Source organism: Microplitis mediator, chromosome 3, assembly GCF_029852145.1.
Source record: "Microplitis mediator isolate UGA2020A chromosome 3, iyMicMedi2.1, whole genome shotgun sequence".
Lineage (NCBI taxonomy): Eukaryota > Metazoa > Arthropoda > Insecta > Hymenoptera > Braconidae > Microplitis > Microplitis mediator.
The window spans coordinates 17,213,059-17,231,147 of record NC_079971.1 but is presented as its reverse complement, the minus strand read 5'-3'; the positions used below and the strand labels follow the sequence as shown (position 1 = coordinate 17,231,147).

At 32.5% G+C, this 18,089-nt stretch overlaps 2 protein-coding genes across 6 annotated transcripts in view; one reads left to right on the top strand and one right to left on the bottom strand.

Annotated features, from left to right (window-relative positions):
- Window positions 1-11,884, top strand: part of LOC130666103 (G protein-activated inward rectifier potassium channel 3-like) — an 81,735-nt gene extending 69,851 nt beyond the window's left edge. For 3 of the 5 annotated variants that reach the window (XM_057466790.1, XM_057466789.1, XM_057466788.1), the window contains one exon: window positions 11,450-11,884. In XM_057466790.1, the coding sequence (XP_057322773.1) occupies window positions 11,450-11,619 (170 nt within the window). In that variant the 3' untranslated portion in view covers window positions 11,620-11,884. The remainder of the gene's footprint in view (window positions 1-11,449) is intronic. The other 2 variants (XM_057466785.1, XM_057466784.1) reach the window with 1 other exon arrangement.
- LOC130666101 (uncharacterized) overlaps window positions 1-18,089 on the bottom strand; it is an 83,068-nt gene that overhangs the window by 22,194 nt on the left and 42,785 nt on the right. The gene's annotated exons all lie outside the window — the stretch shown is intronic.

Genomic DNA, 18,089 nt, shown 5'->3' with positions numbered 1-18,089 from the left:
CAGCTGAACTGTTACTAATTTAAGAGTGAAGACATAGAACTTTTAATTACTCTGTTGAGTAAGGTTAGCCTCATCTTTCCGAGCACTCACTATCATGGGATAGTTTTGAGGGGTTATACGTTAGTTAAAATGAAAAAAAAAAAAAAAAAAGAAAAAAACTATGCATTTTTGGAAAGTACATATATTTGAGTATATTCCCTTAAAATTTTAAATCGATTCGGTAAATATTTTTAGAGAAATACGCATATTTGTAAGGACATTTTGGAACAGTAGAAAGTAGGCAAAGGTAAACTAATTAGCAGCTGGCTCTATAGCACGCAGCACCTGTGTTTTTCCTTTTCATTGTCGTCGCAAGTAAAAAATGTCATCATAATAAGTTAATTTTGTCCCTGAATGCTAAATTTACTTACCTTATAGGAATAATGGAATTTGGTCATTTCAAACAGTTCTGCTACGTTGTAAAGTTATGCGTTTAATTTCAACTTTTTGCAGATAGTTTTGCGTTTTAAATCAAATTTGATTTAAACCCTAATCGAAATGCTCTGCAAGTATTCTAAAAATAAAAGAACATCTGCGAAATGCGAATATCAAAATGTAGAAAGAGGAGAAATGTTTTCAATTCAAAAACATCTGAGACGGATGAGAGTAGTTTCAGTGCGTCCGAAAAAAAATTTAATTGCAGAACGAGATTTTAGATGCCCGTGATTCTTCGATTGAACATAGAATTTTTAATTTTGTAACAGTGTTTGCAGCAATAAGTGAATTTGTAAAATCAAAATCAAATGACAGAAAAGTCAAATTTGAAACAGATTCACAACGAGAACTTGGTTTTAAAATCGTTATACTGTGTAATAAGTGTGAAACTTGTGCCATAAGCTTCAACCCCTCTGTCAAGCATCCTTATGAGACAAACAGATCATAAAAATCCGCGAGTATGTAAAAAAAATAGTGAAACTGTAGATAAAAGCGGAAAAAATCGAATAAAAAGTACTTGGCGGAAATGTAAGCTCACTGGTTAGTTGATAGATAAATTGACAGTTTGTTATGGCTTGGCAATCAGGAGACACTGTGATTTCATCGAAAATATGTATAGTGCAATATAGGCAACATATTATCAATATTTTTAAGAAAAATCGCTTTTTGTCTTCGCGATTTTTACCAGCAGCCACCGGAATTTGCGGAATGAACCCTGGCTTAGGCTGACCTCCAACAAAATTTTTATTTACTTGGACAGAGCAGTGGGCTGGGGTTCTTGCAAAGCAAAGACCCACCCTCATTAGCAACTAGTCTACTTCCCCTACTACGAAACTTTGTGGGCAAAAATTGCCATACGAAAATAAGAAATCAAATAAAATAGAGAAAAATGTGATAAATCTTACGGTACAAAAACCTAGCAAAAAAAGTTGTAATTTTTTCTGTTATTAACAAAAGCGTTTTGCAAGTAAAGCCTCTGTCGACTTTAATCGAATACTGGATAAAGATTTTTCTCATGCAGTAAACTAAATGTACCAAATAAAATAATTCAATCTTTTCTGAATCGTTTGGTCACAAAGTTTATATGAAAATGTTAATTATTAATTATGAAAATAATTATTTAATCTTATCAACACAAAAAAATACTAGCCTAACCGCTGCTCTATGTACCGACGTGGTCTGCGCATATTCATAGTGGGGAAAAGTCGTGCGCGTCACCATGACTTATTTAAAATTCAAAGTGCGCGAATAATTTTATTTCAGGCAATTATTTATTTTCATACTATAAATTCAATTTATTAATGAAAATTTTATATTACAATTGATAGCATTATTGAAAAATATTGTAGTAATATTTAAAAAAAAAACTTAATTTCACAAAAATTATTAATTTCCTAATCATTTAGAATTGGACTTTTAAATAGCTCATGGCAACGCGCGCAACTTCTCCCCACTATGGATATGCGCAGATCACGTCGGTACATGAAGCAGCTGTTAGGCTAGTATTTTTTTGTGTTAATTAAATTAAATAATTATTTTCATAATTAATGATTAACATTTTCATATAAACTTTGTGACCAGACGATTCAGAAAAGATCGAATTATTTTATTTGGTTGATTTAGTTTACGGCATGAGAAAAATCTTTATCCAGTAATCGATCAAAGTCGACAGAAGCTTTACTTACAGAACGTTTTTGTTGATAACAAAAAAAATTTTTAATCTTGCATAGAAAAACAAAGACATGGTTATGCTAGAAGCTAACAAAAGAACCTGCCATAAAAATCAGAGTTATTCGAAAATAATAAATTCAAACGATTGAATCAGACAGAACTGTTCAACGAAAGAAAATAAATCCAATACGTAAATCACGATGAACATTCTGACGTCCTAAACGTAAGAGAAAAAATGATATGTGTCAATTCAATAATAATTATCCCACATATTCAGCCGCACATTCGGCTACACATTATCCCACTCATTTTCCCCACACATTATCCGACATATTCAGCCACACATTATCGCACACATTTTCCCACACGATATCCCACACATTTCCCCACACATTTTTCTGCACAGTAAAAAATATTGTGTATTTGTGTCGAAAACAGTTTGTGTTAAAAATTGTAGTGTGTTAAACTAACACAAAGTTTGTGTCACTTTATTTTATAACATAAAAAATGTGTTATACACTCTTTATTAACATATTTTGTGTGTTACTGTAAAATTCTTTGCGCCCTCTTGTGACGATATTTCAACATAATCTGTGTGTTAAAAAGGAGTTACACAAAGTTTGTGTCGAAATTTCAACACAAATTTCGTGTCAACCGTTTTTAACACACAAACTGTGTTGATTTTACACAATATTTTTTACTGTGTACACATTATCCCACAGATTCAGCCACATATTATCCCACACATTCAGCAACACATTATCCGACAAATTTTCCCCCACATTCAGCCACACATTTTCCCACACATTATTCCACACATTTTGGGATAATGTATGGGAAATTGTGTGGGACAATGTGTGGGAAATTGTGTGGGAAATCGTGTGGGAAAATGTGTGGGATAATTATTATTCAATTGACACATTTTTTTTCTCTTATGTTTAGGATGTCAAAAGTACAGACCACTTTTTTTGTGGGCCGGTGTTATGATTCCTTCAGGTGATTGTTGAATAATTTATTATTAGAAATATAACTGATAGATTTATATAACACTCACCAATATATCCTTGCTAGCAATACGTATAACAACAAAATCTCAATTTCCGGGATAGTTGCTATTGAATAAAATTTATTCTATCTAATATTTAAGAAATAATTGAAATAAGAAAATTATAAAGAATTTTTTTTAATGTCAAGGATTAAAATAATGAGTGGAAGCTAAATTATATATCCTCTTTATGAGTATAGAATAAATGAAGGTATTTCAAGTGAAAAATTCGTTTGGTTAATGAGTTTGAAGTCTTTTGAGTGTCTAGGTTCCTTTGTAAGCCTCATTGAGAATACTTCTGATACGCATTATTCATTTATTTATTTATTTACACCTTTATACATCTTTTTTAACTATTACAGAAGTAGTGTTTAATCATTAACTGCACAGAACGAGGATATAATATAACACACTATTTTATATTAATGTTTTATATTAGTGACGTGGTACAATATTTTTTATTTTTGTTGAAAAACATGATAAAGAATCACCAAAAAAATTTATGGAAGCACAATAATCGTTAACTGAATTCGCTATCCTGTTCCTCAGTCCATAGTGCACATAGATTTTTCATAATTGAGTTGTACGCAACAACCTGTATGATCTTAAATCTGATTTATTGCAGACAAGACCAAATCGTTCTAAAATTTCTGGGGAGTCAATGTGGCCATTTATGTTTTTGGAGAAAAATAGAAAATCAGCGACTTCTCTTCCGTAGGAAAGTTTATTGATCTTAAATTGATCATACACTTCTTCGACTTTTATATTTAATCCTTTAGTTCGCATATAGAATGTTATATACTTGCAAACCTTGATTTGTGTTTTTTCCACCTTGTTGACAAGAAGATTGGTGTAGGGTGACCAAATTATAGAGCAGTACTTACGTATCAGGTGGACGAGAGCTGAGAAAAGTCGAACTAACGTATGAGAGTCCCTGAATCCTCTTCCCGACCTCAGTATGAATCCGAGAATCTTGTATGCTTGTGAAGTTATTTTATCTACGTGACTTGAGAAACTCAACTTTTTATCAAAAATGACACCTAGATCTTTAGTTGATGTAACTTCCACGAGTTGTTTATTTAGTTGGTACACTGCAGGCCACGGGTATGATGAACGGGAGAAAGACATAGCTACACATTTCTTTATGTTCAGTTTAAGCTTATTTTCCTCACGCCACCTACTGAGTATTTCAATATCTCGTTGAACGATGCCGATGTCATCACCACTGGTTCTTCTTCTGAATATTTTTAGGTCATCAGCATACAGCAAGTATTCTGATTCCAAGTCGTTGCCTATATCATTGATGAAGATGCTGAATAAAATTGGCCCTAAATGTGACCCTTGGAGGATACCAAAAGTCACCTTATATTCATTTGAAACGTGGCCGTCGACACGTACTTTCAAATGTCTACCTAACAAGTATGTATTTACACCGTATCGGCTTAGCTTACTGACAAAGATTTCATGATCGATCATATTAAAAGCCTTGCTGAAATCTGTGTAGATCGCGTGAACATCCGTGCATTGGTTTAATGCGTTAAGTATGTAGCTAACATATAGATATAGGTTTTTCGCAGTGGATCACCCACCGAAGAATCTGTGCTGCTTTGTAGATATAATGTTTTTAAATGAAACCGCTATATGAGGTAAAATAAGTTTTCAAACAGTTTGGAGATGGACGGCTGGATACAGACTGGTCTGTAGTTGGATACAGAAGATCTAGAGCCTGCTTTATGTATTGAACTAATACATGAGGTCTTCCGGTCTGATGGAAAAATACCAGACTTTAGTGATTTAAAAAAAATATGGGTTATAAGTTCAGTGAGTCCAGCTGCACAGCTTTTGAAAAACAAGTTAGGCACTCCGTCAGATCCAGGTCCTTTTTTTTCATCTTGATTCCGCAGCTGTTCGAAGACGTCATCAAAACAAACATCAAGTTCAGACAAGTTAACATCTTGATAAGTTGATTTTTCTTCAGCCTGGGTCACAGGTGCGGATAAAGTGCTGTCAGAATCTGTGGCAAAAATATTTTTAAAAAACGAGGCGAAGAGATCGCTTACTTCACTGCCATTGTTGGCCGTCTTTTCTTCCCAGAACATTGAAGATGGGATATCTAGATCATTGCGCTTCTTGCTCTTGATAAATTTCCAAAATTGACTAGCATCAGTTTTTATCTTTCCCTCGACTTTTGATATGTAATCGTCACAGCATTTTGCACTAATTCTTTTGCATTCAAATCTTAATTTGCAGAAATTATTGTATGATGCTTTGGAACGTGATTTTTTGTACTTCGCATGCGCTTCTTTTTTGAGTTTTATTATATTTATTTGCTTTTTGAAAAACCAGCAGGGATAATTATTTACTTTGTTTGTGTGTACTGGAACAAATTGAGTGATTGCCTCATTAATTTTACTGTAAAATCAGCTAACTTTGCCATCTAGAGAATCCAGTTCATATAGTTCGATCCAGTTAGTTCATAGGAAGAAACGGTTAAGTTCAACATAGTCATCTTTTTCGAAGGCATAAGTGGTGCACCATGTATCTTGAGACTAGTTTTAATGTCAAAACTAATACTTAGTGGTGGATGATGTTCGTCTTTGTCAATGATTGCTGATGTACTCTCCACTATTGCACGACTCATGATGCGAAGCATCAGAGTGTGCTTTACGATCGAAAAATTTTTTTCGCCTCACTTCGGCTACTATTTCAATTAATATACCCTTGTTAGTTCACGCAATTAAGATATTTTACATACTATTTTGAAGACAATTTAATGGAGATTAATTCCATACTTTTCAAAAATTTTATTTAGTCCAATAAAACCGAAAAAAAAATCAAAATAGTTGAAAGAAGTTTCCTTTCCGTCATGTACGAATCCCGTATACATGATAACTTGCAAAAAAATCCAGTAATTGAATCAAATTTTTTTTTCTTTTCAAATTCTTTGAGAGATTTGTAGGTCTCCTATTGCAAATGGTTAGGTAACCAGTGTCGTTTAATTACAATTAGTAAAAGAATAAAAAAGGCTGTATAACTGTATCTATTAGGGTGGCGCAAAAAAACCGACTATTTTTTTTTTCCATCTTGCATGAAAATTTGATGGTTTACGATGTTTTAAGAAGCCTCTCCACAAATCAGCTCGATAAAAAATTTTTAAGAGGTCGCTCACGAAGTTTGAAAATATCAAAAATGATCGAAATTCGAATTTTTATTTAAAAAATATTTTTTTTCTCGTGGCAGCAATAGTTTATATTTGTAAATTTATGACTATGCTGAAAATTTCAGCCCAAAATTTAAATATTTAAACGGTGCTCAAGAATTTTGAATGTTTCCAAGCGCAGTCTCTTAGACGTTTTTAAGCGACCCTTAAATATTAATAATAAAGCTTCTCGATTTTTTCACCATCAATTTGCATGACAATGAATGAAAATATAACCCGATAAATAGAAATAATAAGTTATTTACATACTTTTTTATTTTTTAATCCAATTTGTAGGTTTTTTCGCCTATTCAAAACTTACCAAATTTTATTGTTTAAGACTGTTCTGTATATTTTTGGTTATGCAAAAGTTATATTTAAGTGAAATGACAATAATTGAGTTATAAAAACTAATTCAAACTATTAGTTACATATTATCAGTTAATATACGAAATTCTTGAGCGCCGTTTAAATATTTAAATTTTGGACTGAAATTTTCAGCATAGTCATGATTTTACAAATATAAACTATTGCTGCCACGAGAAAAAAAAATTTTTAATAAAAATCCGAATTTCGATCATTTTTGATATTTTCAAAATTCGTGAGCGACCTCTTAAAAATTTTTTATCGAGCTGATTTGTGGAGAGGCTTCTTAAAACATCGTAAACCAACAAATTTTCATGCGAGATAGAAAAAAAAAAGTCGGTTTTTTTGCGCCACCCTAATATCTATATATATCTATGTGAAATTAACATGGATGGTGATATATCTATACATTATACGTACATTTATTCCACCAGGGGCGCTTGCGCATTACCGTCCTAGTACAGCTGTTTTTTATTGCTAATTGGTAAGCCTGAATTTTTTCAATTCAATTTTTTTTTTTTTTTTTTTTTTTTTTTATTTACATACATTTTTTTTTGTTATTAATCGAGACATTTCGAGTAGGTTCTTTTATAATTAACAAACAAATACTAACATAATTAAAAAAAAAAAAAACACAACAAATTTTGATGAAAGAAAATTGTGTATATTTTAAATTTACTCATGCTTCCCGCCATTTTTTTATTATCATTTTATTATTTTATGATAAATGAGCCTTATGAGTCGTGCACTTTTGGATTTTCCAAATTTTTATGTCTGTGCTACTGGAACACAGATCTAGGGTGCGATCATTTACGTTACAGACCTCATTATATTGTTGACATCCAGATAAGGGCATTTCTCTGTATAGAAGATTCTCGCGATCTGTTTGCGGGTAGCTGCTGGGGAGATTGTAATCACCTGTAATTAATAATTTACCATTACGATGTTTAGCTCTTACGTACGATATTGTCGCAGCGTGATTGTAATAAGTATCTGGATAAGATAGTGGAGGTATGGAAATACAACCTCATATGATATCACTTTCCATACATTTTATTTTAACAAATACTTGTTCGATATCATTGTTTACAATTGCTAGCAGTTCGGCTGAGATGTCACGTTTTACCGCTATGAATACTCCACCACCGCGCTTATAATTACTCGTTAGGCTATCTCTGTCTCTTCTGAATATAACATATGACCTGTCAATTACTTCACCGTCTGAGATAGATGAGTTCAACCAAGATCCACTAATACAGATTATATTCCCATTGTGGCTTGCGGAAGAGGTTAAAAAATTTTTTAATTTATTGGTTTAACCCTCTACTGTTCTGGTTATAGACGAGCAAGTTGTGTTTCTTTATGCTTTTCTTTTGGTGCCCGAAAAGTCTGCTTATTAACTATTTTTGGAATACCATTGATGTATTTAATTGTTTTGTTACTGTCACCCTTTTTGGTTAAGGTTTCGAATTCAAGACGCAGTGCTTTGAGATGATTTTGCTGGGCACGTGTTAGGTTAGGTTTAAACGAGACGTTACTTTCAATACCTGATTGTTTGGTTTTCAATAAGGACCTGGCAACAGTTACAGACAGGGTATTTATTAATAAAGGACGATTCTTGCCTACACTTATTTGACCCAGACGACGAAGATTTGAATTAGGCATGATATCTGATAACTCCTGTGGAACCAGTGCAGCTATACTTGCACAGTCATCTTACAGACGATCAGCTCCAATAGGTTTTCTAAATTCAGGTACATTCATAACAATAACCTCCCTTTCACGTTTTTTACGCTCATTGAATTCAGAAATTATGTCATTCGGGTCGACTGAATATTCGCCGAGTGAGCTTAATTTCCTTTCAGCAACACTGACTCTTCCCTTCAGTTGACTATATTGCCTGGTGATAGCTTTGCTTTGCTCTCCGAAATTGTTTAGATCCGATCTAATACATGCAACGCTGTTCTCTATTTTTTCTATTTTCTCTTTGAAGGGAATCAGGTACTTTTTAAACATTTTCTCTAACTCAGCCTTACTGGTATATAACGGTGAATCATTATTATGATCGTCATCAGCATTGTCCGATTGGACTATGCTACCCTTAAATTGACACTTGGGACATTGCCAATTAATGTAACCATTTAAATTCCTAAGCAAATTTTTTAAAATTATCCTCACTTAAATCACTACACTTTTTATGGTACCACTTATTGCAGTTAGTGCAACTTATATTGTCAGAATTTTCTCTAATTTGCTCATTGCAGTTTGCACGGGTGTTTCTGCCCAGCGCCATATCATTATTTGAATTTGAATGAATCAGATATTACAGTTTTCTCTACAGTTGAGACACCATGTTTATTATAATGATAATGATTGTACTATGTAATTATCATTATTCTAGAATTGATTTTGATTCAATCACCATGAATCAAGATTTAACTTACATTATTTACGTGTAAAATCACTGGAATTTTGCTGTGTATTATGGTGAACTCTCACAGTAAATCACACTCAGTGTCAGTGATTTTCACAGTGATTCAACGTAAATCCCGATTTTGCAGGCACGCGTGAATTTGAGTGCATTGCGGTAAAAGTATAGTGAATCACAGTAAAATTGCTGTGAATTACGGTAAAAGTTCAGTGATTTTACCATGAATCACGGTGAAGTCACACGGTGGATCACTATGATTTTACCGTGAATTGGATCCGCCAGGGATAAATTAAAGTTACTTATAAGATAAAAAAAGTTCTAACACTTACGTTTAGTTGGTAATATAGTTTACTTATTATTAGTGATCAATTGGTATTGACATGCGTACTGTTATAGACATATTACTTGTGACTTGAATAATTGTTTGATTAATCTTTAAATTAATTAAAACAAGTATCAATTGATATGCTGCTATTTGGGCCCGGTACACTCAACTTCTTGCTCATGGCCGTGTCAAGCCGGCATGAGAGCCTCACTACTAGCCAGCCAATCAGAGAAATTGGTGGCTAACTACTACTCGTTGGCGCGCTTTTGAGCCAATGGGAAAATTCGCTAGTGCATTCATTCTGCACACGTTACCACTGAGTGGCAACGAAGAAAGAAGACGCCGCCATTACATGTTTTCGCTATCTTGTGTTCTACCGCTTCGCCTCATGCTTTCTAACGCTTAAATTATTCTGATAATTTTGCTGCTTGCAATTAAGTTTGAATCCGATAATAAATTATAAAGATATTCTCAATAATAAGTTTGTATACTAAGGCGACTATTTATTGAGTCTGTTAAATTGTTCGATATAATTATTAATCTAGAATTATGGCCCAGGTCTACAGCCAAAATTAATGGATACCTGATGATTTTATTTACAGCGACGAATTCTATTCTTTGCTGGTCTTACTCATCTTGATGGTGACCTACCAGTTTGTTTTTACTGATCCTGGTCGTCTGGTCCTATGTTGTAATTTCTGTGCACAATTTCCTTCACCCACTTGATCTTACTCGTAATCTCTAACACCAGATGTTTGGGTAGTTGGCACTCCAACGTCTAGATATTTACTTGGTTTCCCTGGCTCTGTCTCTGGATATCTTCCGGTTCTAACTGTCTTCTTTGCTACTGTCTTGCGTTTTTATCATTTTCACTCTATTATCTTCGGTTATTATCGGAATATTCATCCCTACTTAATTATAATTGGGACACGCGTTCGAGTCCTTTCAATTAGCGCGCCCGCTCACAAGTCGAAAAACTCATTTACATGCTCATTGGAGGTTACAGGTTGGGTTAGTGACCGCCAGTGAAAAATCACGATGTCAATTAATAATGTAACTCACTTCACCCCATCACAAATTATGAATTAGAATAAACATCTTTATATACTTATGCTTGTTTTAATCGATTTGAAAATTTAGTTTCAGTAGAAAAATAGAATTTGATCATTCAACGTTCATTCTTTACTAAATTATCATTTTATAATAATTATTTCTATTGTTATATAAGAGTCGAATTTTAGTTAATGTTACGCGAAGAATTTACATAACAAAATTATTTTCCAGTGTCTTGTAGTTTTTTAGACCTGATTATATTTAAAATCTAAGCTTTATTATATTTTATATATTGTATTTTCTTTTAAAGAATCTTCACTTAGTAGAAATATTCTTTTTAATTAGTTTTCTAATATTCGAAACCTCGTCTTTTAGATAATAACTTTTGCCTTGTCTGGACTAACTCTCGATATCAAATATTTTAATCTCGTTTTGTCTCGTTATTTTTTACTCTCGCGGCAACACTAACCTCTCCGAAAGAGGTTGCCTTAGATAATTATTACGCTGACTTGATATTTGTTAGGGAATAGTGGACGAACTCATTTATAAAATTCTTGCCTTATATATTTTGATTTTTCATGATAAGGTTTTTAACATTGAAATGATACAAAAAATTATTTAATCAAAAAAAGTATAGTCTGTAAAACACCTACGCGAGTATGTTGAATACACCCCGTTTAGAAAATCTCATAGAATCCAATAGTTTCTCACAAATTCCGATAGAGATTTTATGAGGATGAATGAGTTTTATGAGAAGTGCTATAGTCGAGTATAGGGCCTTATATATATATATAAGGCCCTATGTATATATACAGCTATAAGGATCTATTGGATTTTTTGAGCAGGGCATTATTAAATTATTTGTAATCATTTTTTGTTTTACAGATGGAATGAGCTTGAAAAAAAATTCTGGAGACTCGACCATGCCATTAATACTGACAACATACAATCAAAACGATGATTCTAGTTACTTAAGTCCACAAGGCTATATTTATCAGAGATCACCAAAACTTCACGTTAACGTTCCATTAATTGACGAAGCTCAAGGACTGTGAATATCTATTATTACTTGAATAAAATTCCAAATACGAATTTAATTTCCAGAACTAAATGTATTTAGAAGAATTGCATTCCATCATATAAGTGATATTATACATTACCGTTGTTAAAATAAGTTAACTGCAGTAAGCCATTACTTTTCTAGATGTATGGTTTACAATCGTATAATCTATTAGAAGTTGACATAACTAATTATCTCTGTTCACACTCAAAAGAAAAGATAGAAAGTTGTTGAGCCATATAATTATTTTTTGGAAATAAATAAATTATTATTCTTGAAATTGAAAAATAGTTTAATGATTAATAAACTTGTTCCCTTTGTTTCGTATTGAAATATAAAATACATACAGCTGTATTGCATTTTGAACAACCAATATATATAAATTTTTTACAGGTTAATCGAAGCTCGTCACCGCGGGTCATGTCTGCGTGTTTTACATTAGCCTGATTGTCAAATTTTTCCATTGATTGTTGATGAGTCTTAATTCTGCTTTAATTCGTAATTCATCTGTTGTACGCGCACAGCAAAGATCAGAAATATGACCAGTTCAGCCACAACGACCGCAGACAGTTGGATTCATTACAGGAGTTTTTGTGCCAATGTTGTATTTACCGAAGAATTGTTTCACGTTATTTGTTCTAATTTTTTCAGGAATGAATTCAAGAATGACTGAAAGTTATCAAGTACTTACTCTCGTGTCAGGCTGACTTAAATTTCGATTACAATTACAATAACAATTTTTATGAATATTATATTTTTTGTTCTGCGATGCAGATGAGTGTGTAGCAATTTTAATATTGATTAAATCAAAGTCGTAATCCATTACGTAGGTTCCAAAAATATTATTAGTTAAAAAATTTATACTCGTATGTATGTATACATATTGTAACGGGTTTTTCACCACCGGGGATCTACCGGAGTGAAGTCCCCGTAATACACTTACGATTTTGGTAACCTTGTTCCAAATATTTAAAGTTGGGCGCCAGGACATTTTATAATCACCAATAAACAAATATCGAAATGGTCGGCTCAGGGTAGCGGATCAGGAAAAGGTCAGGCACTTAAGATTACGATCAAATAATTGAACAGAATTAATACAAAATCATTAGTCGTATATTGAACAAAACAAAATAAATTGATCGGTATCACAAATTATCTAAAATCGGATTACAACAAAATATAAATGGCCGGTATCGGCTTGACTCGATATTAACAAAACTGTTCAAAAAATACTTGGACTTGATTTTAAAACACAAAGTCAGTTAGTTCGGGTGATGGAAAAAAAGTCACTGTTATTTTATTGTCCGAAGACACACATACAACGTAAGTATCAACGAAATACTTGACGAGTGACGTCAGAGTATTTTTCATAACAAGACTCGGCTGCCGCAACAAATGAAAAAGAGATAATCCGCAATTCTCAGAAAATGTCGAGTCAAATAAAATTAATATAAAATAATATTGAATTTCGGTAACGCGTCAAATTGCACTAGCATACAATTATTACTCGTAATGAATGAATTAATTAATTCTATTATTATTACACGAGACGCAATTCACTTATTTATTAACAGATCGGTTACACACTTTGTCCAGTTTTCGCGCCGATGCTTCGGCTTGTTCACTTGTTCACAAAACTCGGGGATTTGTTCACAAAATTATCGTACTATTATTCACGTAATAACTATTACTCACGATTTAATTGTTCTTTCCGTAATCGAAATTGTTCCTTTTAGTCGCGAATTGAATTGATCAAAACGTGGCCGTTCAGTTCTGAGTCTCCACCGAGTTTCTCGTTTCAATCCATGCATTGGATCGATTGCTCGGTTGAAGTCGCAATTTTTGTCATATATGTCACTATGATTTATTATATTGCAATAATTTCAAACCACGGGTCGATGTCGAATTTTTTTCTCATGTTACATTTTACATGTACATGTAACATACATGTTACATATACATATCTCAGGGTGAGCCAAAAAAACCAAATTATCGAATTTACGTCTTACAAAGGTCCTATATATCGAGAAAAAAATTCTCCCATTGGGCAAAATTTTTAGCTCTATTTTGAAAAGTGTCGGTAGCCATATGAAATTTCCCATTTAAATAACATGCAAAAAAATTATTTTTTATTAAAAATATTATAGCTTTTAAACCGTGTGAGACAAAAATTTGGCTCTAGAATATTCTTGTAGGGCATTAAATTTCTCAAAAAAAAGACATGGGAGTCAAATTTGTAAACTCGATATTTCGTATACTAACAGGCTATCAAAGTCTTGAGTAAACAGAATCACACAAATTTAAGGCTTTGTTTGAATTTTCCAAATACTTTTCTTTTATTGTGATCGATAACAAAATATTATTTGTAACAACGTGGATACTGTTGGTGATTTCATTGCACTACATGTAGAACAAATTTTCTCGTAGTATTGACGTTTTTAATAATAAAGCCGTAAATTTGTATGATTCTGTTTACTCTAGACTTTGATAGCCTGTTAGTATACGAAATATCAAGTTTACAAATTTGACTCCCATGTCTTTTTTTTGAGAAATTTAATGCCCTACAAGAATATTCTAGAGCCGAATTTTTATCTCACACGGATCAAAAGTTACAATATTTTTAATCAAAAAAAATTTTTTTGCATTTTATTTAAATGGGAAATTTCAAATGGCTACCGACACCTTTTTAAATTGAGCTAAAAATTTTGCCCAATGGGAGAATTTTTTTCTCGATGTATGGGTCCTTTTTAAGACATAAATTCGATAAGTTGGTTTTTTTGGCTCACCCTATATATATATATACATATATATATATATATATATATATATATATATATATATATATATATATATTAAGGTGGTTTTATTTTTGCGACTATTTTTTTTTTTTCGCTCCCATCCCGAAATTTTGTTGGAAATACCCCCCAAAAAATTCCCTGAGAGTTTGAGCCTTTAATATTAATATTAAGTACTCGACCACAGCGTGTGAAGATTTCCCATTTAAAATACACGTAAACTTGGGTTTTTATTTTTTAAACTTCTATAACTCCGCGGCATTTTATGATATCATCTCGTCCAAATTCGAGATTTTCTCAGAATTAAATGCTCTACAAAAGTGCCCGTGGTCGCGAAGTCGTAACTCATACAGGTGGGGTAGTACGGACCACTAAACTGAATTTTTTCATAGGATTCTTGTTTTTTCTCTCAACAACAAGACCTACAGAAAAAATGTGAATGATAATTTTATAGGAAATTCAATTTTCTACAAAAAAGGTCCTTAGCACCAAATCACTCAGATTGATATTTTCTGAGATATTAGTCAAATAAAAAATCAATATTTTCTAAGATTTGATTCGACATTTTATGGGAATTCAATGCTACGTAAACTTCAATAATTAATATCTCAAAAAATATCAATCTGAGTGATTCGGTGCTAAGGACCTTTTTTGTAGGAAATTAAATTTCCTATAAAGTTGTCATTCACATTTTTTCTGTAGGTCTTGTTGTTTATGAGATAATGAGAGAAAAAACAAGAATTCTATGAAAAAATTCAATTTAGCGGTCCGTAGTACCCCACCTTTATAAGTAACGACTTCGTGACAATGGGCACTTTTGTAGAGCATTTAATTCTGAGAAAATCCCGAATTTTGACGAGATGATATCATAAAATGCCGCGGAGTTATAGAAGTTTAAAAAATAAAAACCTAAGTTTACGTGTATTTTAAATGGGAAATCTTCACACGCTGTGGTCGAGTACTTAATATTAATATTAAAGGCTCAAACTCTCAGGGAATTTTTTGGGGGGTATTTCCAACAAAATTTCGGGATGGGAGCGAAAAAAAAAATAGTCGCAAAAATAAAAGCACCCTAATATATATATATATATGTGGTGGTTCGGCTTCACTCTGCGAGAGGGCATTGTACAACTCGCCTATCGCAATACCTCGTCCCTACACCTGTTTCAATATATAACATTTCCACCATGTAACTTTCAACTCAGCGTCTTAGGTGGGGTATACGATAGACACACCTAATTGAGGAGTCTAAGCTATCGTGTACTTAGATGAAACGCCTTTCACCCCACAAATACCTTTTTCCATCTCTCCCTTCCTCATTAGCACTCACAACTTTGCACTCTTTGGTATGTAGGGACTTAGGCGGCGATTGTTTCAATCTAATCCTAAAGAGTCGTCGCTACATATATATATATATATTAGGGTGGGCCGAAAATCCGCTTTTTTTAAATGTTCATTATTAATACCAAAAATATTTTTCCTCGTACAAAAAAAAAATTTTTCGGAAATCAAAAAAATTTTAGGTCGATCTCTTAGGCTCGCCAAATCCCGCTAAAGTTAGAAGTTGTTTAAAATTTTCTTCCGACTTATTCTGATCGGAAATTTAATTCTCTACAAAAAAAGTCTGATAATAAAATTACGTAAAGTTGATAGTTACTGAGATAATTGCAATTTTGCTCTAAAAAATATAATTTTTCAAGATATTATCACTTTTTCAGGGTAAAAAATAAATTTTATCATAAAAATTTCATAGGAAATTCAATTTTCTACAAAACAGACCTAATAAAAATTTATTCAAAGTTGATAGTCACAAAGATACTAGCGATCCTTAGTGAAAACCACCAAATAACGAGAAATGGGACTATCTAAACATAAAACTGCCAGTTTCTGATTAATTACAAATTTCAAGTTTTTACCAGAAGACCAATTTTGTAAGAAATTTGATTTTCTATGAAATTTATATGATAAAATTCATATTTTACCCTGAAAAAGTGAGAGTATCTTGAAAAATTATATTTTTTAGAACAAAATTGCAATTATCTCAGTAACTATCAATTTTAAGTAATTTTATTATCGGACCTTTTTTGTAGAAAATTAAATTTCCGATCAAAATAAGTCCGAAGAAAATTTTTGAACAACTTCTAACATTAACGGGATTTGGCGAGACTAAGATATCGACCTAAAATTTTTTTTTGTTTTCCGAAAAATTTTTTTTTGTACAAAGAAAAATATTTTTGGTATTCATAATAAAAATTCAAAAAAAGCGTATTTTCGGCCCACCCTAATATATATGTATATATATGAATTTTTTAACGAATGGTATTTTTGAACCCTACTCAACTAATTATGATAGGTTGCGACAAAATTCCTTGGAAAATTGACCATGAGGACAATTACAATAGTTAGATTTTAGAAAAATTTACCTAAAAAGGACTTTTATCATTTTTCGATAAATCCATCTGTTCAAAAGTTATTAGAGTTCAAAGTAAAGTTGGAGATCTTTTTATTTTTCCGGCGAAACTATCAGACATCACAAAATGTTATAGGCTCTCTTTTATTGTCAAATTTATTCTCTACAAATTATTACCAGTAAAGTTTTTTCAAATTCCGCATTTTCTTCTAATTATTTTCATTCCAAAGTCGAGCTCTTGAAATCGATCAGAACCCTACTTTTTTAATCGAACAATGCTTAGCGGTTCAATAATGGATATATTACGAGAAATCTAGTTCCACTTCGGCTGTCGAATAGTCTTTTTCGATATTGAACCTATTGTTTTGAAACTTAAACTGGTTTTTCTACACACTTGTATTTCTCATCGATAGTAGAATATATTTTTTTTTCACCCCTAACTTTCCATTTTACAACTCTTTTTACACGAAAAACAATGACTTTTTATTTCAAAGTCCGCCATTTTGTCATTTTTCCATGGAATTTCATAATTCTACTACCTACGGGAATAAAATGTCTATAGGTTAAGACTAATCGAGAATTTGTAATTTCGGATGTCCTCTAGAGCCAATTTTACCGAGGCCACCCACGTGCTGTTTTTTTTTTTAAGCGTCAACTTCAAGCGATAGTCATAATAATAACCAATTATTAAATTTCCTATAAAAAAATTGTTTCTCTTATCTTAAGATGTTAATAAAAACATACTCAAAATGCAAAACTTTTGGTTGTTCCTTCTAAAAAAGAAGGACACTAGAGCGCGTGTATCTTTCCTTGTCCTTGATAGCTAGATGACGACGTCATTTGCTGAGGATAATAGCTCTGTGTTGCTTCCAGTAATCTGCGTCAAAATTGTCTAACATTTTCTCCTTTTTTATAATTTTTAAGATATCCTCTAGCTGCTGCACCCACAGTTGCAGCAGGGAAAGGTGGTACTGTGATTGATCAGCTTAAGCAAACATACTTTTGAAACGCGGTGGTTCTCAAGTTCAAGTGCTTTAATAACCCAGCATTCAGTTTGGCAAGTATAGATAATAAGGTGCCAGTAGCCATTTTGTTGAGAGCATGGTCGGATGTAGCGGTACCTATGATATTGGAGCAAATGACAACTTCCCGGTATGTATAGGTCTTGACTAGCTCGATTTTTTATCTATTGAAAAGGCACTTCTTGCAACATTGTACATCTGCGCTGACCCTCAAAACCTTGGTTTTATCAACATTGAC